Here is an 8,317-nt window from a genome sequence, read left to right on the forward strand (position 1 = left end):
TGAAACCTGGATTCCACTACCCGCCGGCTGCATCTGGGGGGGCTCGGGATGGGGCTTTCATCCCATTTCTCACTGCCCCACCCCGGGCTGGAGAGTTGTGTGTGGTCCTTCTATGGTCCCTAAATAAAGAGCAAATTTCACTGAAATGGAAAGTGGGCATTTGTATTTTCTTTCCCTTCTTCCTGGAGGTGGCATCCAAGTATGAGTGGAGGGGGAGGGCATGAGAGCCGGGAGGGGAGAAGATGGCTCCTGAGACAAAAGGCGCCTCGGAACAGGGCTGGGGTGGAGTTGGGGGCTCCCTCTGCTTTGACGCTACCACTTGCCCGGGGAGTGGACAGCGCCCAGATAAGGGGCCCTGGAACTGTCTGATCGGGCCAGGCGGGGGCAGGATGAAAGTTCTTGATAGAAGGTAGGGAGGAGCAGGAAGAGTTGCCGGAGGATGGGGAGGGTGGAAATGAGCATGCCAGGCAGCCCAGGAGAGTAGATGGGGACAGAGCTGCCCCCTCCCCCAAAGGCGAAGGTGGCTGGGGCGTAGGCTTGGCACTAACATCCCAGGTTACCCTGAGGAGATGTGTTACTCAGTCCCAGGGCTGTAGTGGCTGGGAGTGGAGAAGGGATCCAAGATGGCGGGCGCTATGGAGGGAGAGTCCTTGGTGAGGGGGGTGAGGTGTGTGTGTGCTGGGGAAGGGTCATTTCTAACACCTCCATTCCTTGGGCAAGAGGAGCAATGGGAGTGTGGAGGCCACCCTTTCTCTCAGCAGCTGCCATCCCCTTTCTGAATTCACCCTCAGTAGGTAAGTCACTAACCATGCCTTCCTGGTGACGAGTCCCTGGGGGTACCCTCCTTATGTGACTGTGGAAGAAGACTCAAGCTGGCTCTGCCACCGCTGCAGGAGAGGTCCCTGCTCAGACCCACCTGCCCTATGGGAACACAGCGCTCTACACCTATCCTCCCCTGAGCCTCCCTCCAGTCTCCCTCAGTGTAGGGTTGGAAGGTGAGGTGGAGGCAGGACCAGGGTCTGGTCGGGTCACAGGCTGTGTGGACTCTAACACTCTAAGCCTTTGCCCAGGCCACTCTCTCTGTCTGCAGACCCCTTTTGCTCCCTTCAGTCTGGAAAACAGCTTCAGGGTAGTGGCCACCTCCTCCCAGAAGCCTTTCTGGATTGCTTAGAGGGGTTGTGGAGTTAGTTCAGTTCTCTGGTTCCCTCTTCCTACAGTATTGCCATATCCGAGACTTTCTTCCCATCACATTTCCCCTCAACTCCCTTGCTATCTTCTCTCCTCCAATCTCACTACCCCCACACCAGGAGAAACAGAATGGGAGCACACAGTGACTTTTCATGAGCTTTGGTTTGTTGTGTGGTTGGAGGGGAAGGAAGATGTGAGTCTGTGTTGGTGTCCGGGTCCCCTGTCTGTTGGTCTGCCTCAGAGAGCTGTGTTCAGTTTGAGGCTAATAGAAGAGACCCCTGGTATAAATTATATGACCACAGACAAATTCTTCCCAGCTTGACATGTCTGGTTGACTGACCATCGGTGACTTGGGTTCACCTCATGGTCACTTGGAGGAGTGCTGAGAGGTGGTTAATCCACTGCTGATCAGACTCAACCAATGTTGGAGCTGGAGGCAAACTTAGATGTAACATTACTGACAACAAGAGCAACAGCTACCTTTAAAAAAAAAACCAAGAAGCACTTTCTTATGTGCTAGGCACTGAGTTATTTGTTTTACACACATTAAATTTCTAGGGTATTGATCTGGCTTTTAAAATAGAGGCAGAATTTAAAATGGCTTAACAAGATAGAAGTTTATTTCTCTCCCACATAATATGTAAGTGGCATCTGGGGAGTTGGCAGCTCCACTCCAGGGGGCCGTCTGACAGCTCAGGCTCCTATTCTGTGGCTTCGCCTTGCCCTCATCTACACACTGAAGATGGCCCGCCACCACCATATGCATGTTCCAGCCACTGGGAAGGGAGGGAAGGAGAAAGGGAGGGGGGAGGTGCTTGTTACTCTGCTGAGTAACAATTACCCTAAAACTTAGTGGCTTAAAATAACCATTCTATTTCACTCATGATTTTGTGGGTCAGGACTGGGAAGGGCTTGACTCAGCAGTTGTCACTGAGAGCCTCTTATGCAGTAATGATGGTCAGAGGTTGGCTGGGGCTGACACTCACATGTCTGATGGGCGCTGCTGGCTGGTTGCTCAGCTGGGGCCGCTGACCCAGCACCTACATGGGGCTCTCCAGCATGATGTCTTGGGGTAGCTGGATTTGTCTAGCAGCTGGCTCTCCCCAGAGTGCATGCTCCACGAGAACCAGGAGTAGGCTGCATTGCTGTATTAGTTTGCTAGGGCTGCCGTAACAAAGTGCTACAAACTGGGTGGTTTAACAACAGTTCTGGGAGCTAGAATTCTGAGATCAAGTCTGGCTGCTTCTGAGGACTGTGAGGGAAGGGTCTGTTCCAGGCCTCTCTCTTCGGCTTGTAGGTGGGTGTCTTCCCTCTATGCATGTCTGCTTCTGTGTCCAAAGTTCCCTTTTTCATAATGACAATAAGGATTGGATTAGGGGTCCACTGGGCCTACTCCCGTACCTCATCTTAATTAATTACATCTGCGATGCCCCTATTTGCAAGTAAGGTCACATTCTGAGCTAGTGGGGCTTAGGATTTCAAAATATGAATTGGAAGGGGTTGGGGGAGAACACAATTCAACTCATAACAATTGTACTTTATGGCCTGGCCTCAGAAGTCACATAGCATCTTCCACCATTCCCTACTGGTCCAGGCAGTCCCAGGTTCACCCACATTCAAAAAGAGGGGACAGAGACCCCACTGTAGAACTACATGTGGGGGTAGAAGGTATTTTCGTGGTCATCTTTGGTACCATTTACCACAGGAGGGCACATCCACTTCTGAAAACAGAATGGCACACATCATTTAAACTCTGATCTCATTGGTTAAAACATAGTCACGTGGCCCTGCCTCACTGCAGGAACAGATGAGGAGAGATCTTTAGCTGAATGGCCATGGGCCCGTCTCAAGTTCTTTTCTGATGGAAGGAGGAGAGAGTGGATGTTGGGGCAGCTAGCATTATCTGCTAAAACATGATCTCCTCTGAACATCATCTAGGAATCATTTGGTCTTTTATTGAGCAGATGGGAATTTCGAGGCCCAGAGATGGGGAGAGATTTACAGGAGGCCATACAGTTGGGGCAGAGGCAAGAGAGCTCACCCTATACCAGTTATGATTCCATTAACTGTAAAATCTAAATTCTTCTTCCAGAAATGCAAGGGTCCCCATAACACACCCCTTCCTCCCCTGGTGGCATCTCCTTAATGTACACCCGAACCGCTCAATCCCATTGCCGCCTCCCTGCTTCTGTGAAATAGCATCCCTCCCCGGATCCCATTCCTCAAGGCCACCTCAAGCCTCGTTTCCTCCGAGAACCTTCCCGGCCTGCGCTGAGTATATATGTAGCCTGAACCTGAGTCTGTCATCAGTTGGCTGGGTGACTGGCCTAGTCATTCTCTTTCACAGCATTAATTTCTTCACTGGTTAAACAGGGATCCTCACACCTTAAATAATAATAATAGTTTACCGCTTTCAGGCTAAGAGAGATTGTGTACGTTGACAAAGGTCACACAGCTAATGAATGGTAGAGCTAGTTCATAGCAGAGCTGAAGCTACGGGCAGCTTGGCACAGCCTGGCCCAGGCTTGTGAACACCCCTCTTATTTTCCTTCATTCTCCCACTCATGTCTAACACGTCTCAAAACTGCTCTGGCCCCGCTCCCTTCCAACCAGCCCAAAGGACAAACCCCCTCCTCCTACTACCAGTCTCTACAGTTTTATTTCCTCCCCATTCATCCATCCCTCTCCCCCAACACTTTAGCATAGGGATTGGTTTAGTCTTTTTAAAATATATATATATATTTTATTGAAGTATAGTCAGTTTACAATATTGTGTCAATTCCTGGTGTACAGCACAATACTTCAGTCATATAGGAACACACATATATTTGTTTTCATATTCTTTTTAACCATAAGTTACTACAAGATATTGAATATTGTTCCCTTTACTATAAAGTATAAACTTGTTGTTTATCTGGTTTAGTCTTTCTCTTAGAAAAAAAGAAGGCTTCCTCTCTAGGAAACAATGTGGGCTGACAATGATAGGATTTGCTTTAGCAGCCATTGTGGGCAGGGAGGATGCAGAGCGCTCCTGAGCCTGCAGGGGCCCTGGGGGCAGATGGAGACCTCAGGGCAGAGGGACGTGGGGAGAGAGCACACATTCCAAATGAGTGACCTGAGCTCTTAATTGGGCCTGAGTTGGTCCTCAAGGGTGGGACAGGGGCCCAAGGATTGTGTGTGTGTGTGTGTATGAATCCTCAGCCCAAGGGTTTCTCCAGGGAATGGGGGACCCTCTGGGTTCCTGGCATCTGAGGGTAGCCACCCCTTAGCTTTCCCCACCTCTGCTGCTGCCACCCAGGGTGGGAATCAGATACGTTGGCCCAGGCCGCTTTGGAGGAACTCTCGGTGGGGTTGGGGTAGGGAGCGGTATGGAGGACATGATGCTGGTCAAATCGCTGCCTTTGCTGTCCCATATGTGGGGACCCCCATGCCCCTGGCTACTGTCCACTTATCTTCACCATGACCTCAGGTGTTTCTGGGGCATTCCTTGCTTGGTCTCATCGCAGCCTCCACTCCATCCTCAACACTGCACAATGGCCATCATCCCTGTCCCAGAGGGCATGGAGTTGGGCTGGGGGAGAAGGGCCACTTTCGTTTTCACTCAGTCTGCAGGTAAGTCGTTGGTGCTTCTCTAAGCAGGGCTCCCCGCAAGCCCTGGGAACATATGAAGGTGAGGGAGAAGCATCGCCCAGTCTGGACATGGCCATACAGTTTAGAAAGCACATCCGCTACCTCTTTCTCCTCGGTTGTCACAGCGTCCCTGAGAGGACCCAGAAGAGGACTCTCTTGTTTGCAAAGGAGAAAAATGAAAGCTGGAGGTTCAGCTGACATTGTAGAGTAACTGTCATTTCTTAGTAACTGACAAAGCTGCTCACCTCTGTGACAGGAAAGAAATATAAATGGCCTCAGCACTTGAGTCAACCCCACATCTGCCATCTGTCTGCAGGAGCGGGACCAAACCCGAGTAGTGGCCAGAACAAGTTGCACACACTGCAGTCCTGTGGGAGCCCAGACCCTTTGCACTAGAGGTGGAGCCTAGCGCCCCCTGGTGGCACACTGCAGCCTCTGTGGCCTCCCCAGAGGCCTGCGTCTGACCAGTTGCTAATTCGCCCTTGCTTTACCAAGTGGGAACCTGAAGCCCAGAGTAGGGCCCTGGCTTACGGAGACAGCACATTAGCTTTGCAGAATGTAAGTTGTTGTCAGGTGAAGCATTATTCTTCTTACCAGAAATCAGAACTGAGAGGAGCAAGGCAGAACACTGGGGTTTACTGAGTCTTTCTTTATCCCCATTATCTTGAGGAAAATCAGAGCTCAGATCCCTGCAGCATCATCTCCAGGCCTCACCCCACTACATCCTCTCCCAGCACACTCATTTGGTGTCTTGATCTGGGACAGCAGAGCCTCAGGGGTGAGGAGTCCTCTGCTCCCTACTCAGGCTTCAGCGAGTCATTTCAGACACAGTCATGCTCCTTGGCCTGAGCTGGGGGAGAGGACGCTGAGCAGGGGAGACTCAGAGGCTGCTGAGGGTAGGGAGCGGCTGATGGCATTGGCGGGGTTGGGACTCTAAGCCGGAACTTGAGTCCTAGACAGCTGTGTGATCTTGGGCAAGTATCTTCACCTCTGTGAGCCTCATCTTTCTCAGTCAAAAAGTGGAAAATTATAGCAATACTCTGACAGCCCAGCTTAGGAAAAGGAGAGTCCAGATTTTGAAGTTGGACTCTATTTCAAACCCTGGATCTGCCACTGACCTAAGGCTGGTAACTTAATATCTCTGAGCCTTAGTTTCTGAATCTGTAATATGGTTTATTGTAGGGACTCATGGAGGGGGCTGAGCTGGGAGCACTTTGGAAAATTCAAGGCTTTACAAATGATGCTGGTTTTGATCACTCCCCTGGAATGCGGCGCTGGGGAATTGGGGCTACCAGATATTGTCAGCCCCCCTTCTGTTTCCCCTGACCCTAGGCACATCAGTTCTCATTCCACATCCTATACACCAGCCAGAGAGAGGGTTTCTCCTGCTTGGGTCCCCACTTCTTTCCTTATTACCTGGTTGCCTGAGGCATCTCCCCATCCAATCTTGTTCTAACCACAAATTGGAAAGGAAGTCCTAAGTCTCCAACCTTTATCCCTGGAACCTCAGAGCCACAGCCTAAATCTTCTGCCCTGAGGGAATCTGTCTGATGATCTGGGTTAATCCTTGGGAGGTAGAAGGGGCTGTTTTGCATCCTGCAATCAGAACCTTCCAGTTATCCTGACGTCCCAGAGCCCCATCATTGAACCAAGCCTGCTCTGGTGCCCAAAGGCAGATGGGGGCCTACAGGAGGCTGATCATGGTCTACTTTTACCTGTGATGCTGCTAGCATGGCACCCACAACACTGCTCGGTCCCCCTCCTGTCACTGGCCCTAGTGCTGGCGTTGCGGGCACCAAGGAGATGGTGGGAGGGGGTGAGGGCTGGGATGTGAGAGAGGCCGACAGGAGGCGGGGACTCTGGGGGGGTTGAGGACTATAAAGGGGCACGGCCAAGGGCAGGGGTATCCATTCGGCCTGAAGCACACACTCGTTTGGTCCAGCGCCCGCTCACTCAGGACTCCAGGTAAGCGGGCTCGGCCTGCCCTGAGCTCTGGGGTCTGGGGGGCTCCTAGGGGCCAGGGGCTGGGATGAGGGAAAGGAGTCGATGCTTTGCAGGGCTGGGGCCTCTGGAGGCCTACTTGGGTCTGGCTCTACATGTGGACAAATCTGTTCCCCTGGAAGAGCAGGCTGCTGACTAGAAGATTACAAATGTGTGTGGGGCAGGGGGTGGTGGCTGTGAACACAAACATGTTAGTGGCTGAGACCTTGTGAGTGATTGGGAGCCATGGGTGTGACTGTGCCTTCTGCTCAAGGCGACACGGGCTCAGAGCCATCAGGTCCTGGATGTCACGAGTCCTCTGTCTCCTGCCCCCCATCCCACCTCCTCTGCTCCCCTTTCCTACTTTGCCAAGGCTCTGGTAGAGCTCCGGCTGCCCTGCTGCTCCTGAGAGGGGCAGGTTCTAGGAGGTGGGCTGGTCAGGTCCGAGTAGCCCTTTGCTCTGCCCCTCTGTCCCCGGCTTGGAGAAATGGGTGAGGGGCTAAGGGGCTGGCGGGTGGGCCCTGTTCTGCCTCCATCTCCCTGCTCCTTGCTCTTCAGATGGCCACCGCACACCGCTGCCTCTTCCTGCTGCTCCTGTCCACGTGTGTGGCTCTGTTGCTGCAGCCACCCCTGGGTGCCCAGGGGGCCCCGCTCGAGCCGGTCTACCCAGGAGACGATGCCACGCCAGAGCAGATGGCCCAGTATGCAGCTGAGCTCCGCAGATACATCAACATGCTGACCAGACCCAGGTGTGTGTGTGAGAGAGGGACAGAGGTCCCAGCCCCTGGGGCCCTGGGCTGCAACCCCAGCCACAGCCCCAGCCCCAGCCCCTTCAGTGCTCTTGGGAAAGCAGAGCATCTCAACTCACCTTGCCTGGGCTCCTGTGCCCCCGGGGATATGGTGCCCAAGAGTAGGCATAAGGCAGGTGAGCTGGCACCTGGGCACAGTGCTTGCCCCAGCTGCCTCTCCCCTCCCAGGTATGGGAAAAGAGACAAAGAAGGCACGCTGGGCCTCCTGGACTGCGGCTCCCCCTACGCGGTGGCCCCCAGGTAGGTTTGGTTCCCTGCTCTGATGCCCAGATGCCTGGGGCAGAAATGGGGGGTGGGTCAGGGGAGAACAGGGGCCCAGGGCTAGACTAAGGGCATGAGGATTACCTACTCACACCCCATGTTCTGCCGTCTCTTTACAGGGAGCTCAGCCCAGTGGACTCGTGAGGCCACCTCCTGCTCCTCTGACTCCAAGGGCAGTGCTGGCCCCTCTCTCCCGTTCACACCCTTGGCTCTGGCCACAGCTTGCTCCCTGCTCTCACACAGGCTAAATAAAGCAAATCAAAGTCACAGCCTCACTCTCTCTGTGTGTCTCTGTGGACCCTGGTTGGGGCAGGAGCAAGCCAAATGCACAGGAGAGAAAGGGGCAGGGCTGGGAGGAGGAGAAGGGGAAGAGGGGTGTTATTAATGATCCAGAACGTCTGTAGGGTCATCAGAGCCATTTAGCTCATCCTCTCCACTTCCCAGAGGGG

General features: G+C 53.2%; 1 protein-coding gene across 1 annotated transcript; it reads left to right on the top strand.

Moving 5' to 3' along the window:
* Positions 1 to 5,326: 5,326 nt before the first annotated feature.
* On the top strand, positions 5,327 to 8,116 carry PPY (pancreatic polypeptide). Its single transcript, XM_072940059.1, has 4 exons — positions 5,327 to 5,376; positions 7,357 to 7,547; positions 7,776 to 7,847; positions 7,988 to 8,116. The coding sequence occupies exons 2-4, from the start codon at positions 7,357 to 7,359 to the stop codon at positions 8,010 to 8,012; spliced, it is 288 nt and encodes a 95-aa protein (XP_072796160.1). The 5' UTR covers positions 5,327 to 5,376; the 3' UTR covers positions 8,013 to 8,116.
* Positions 8,117 to 8,317: the final 201 nt, after the last annotated feature.

Source organism: Vicugna pacos, chromosome 16, assembly GCF_048564905.1.
Source record: "Vicugna pacos chromosome 16, VicPac4, whole genome shotgun sequence".
NCBI lineage: Eukaryota > Metazoa > Chordata > Mammalia > Artiodactyla > Camelidae > Vicugna > Vicugna pacos.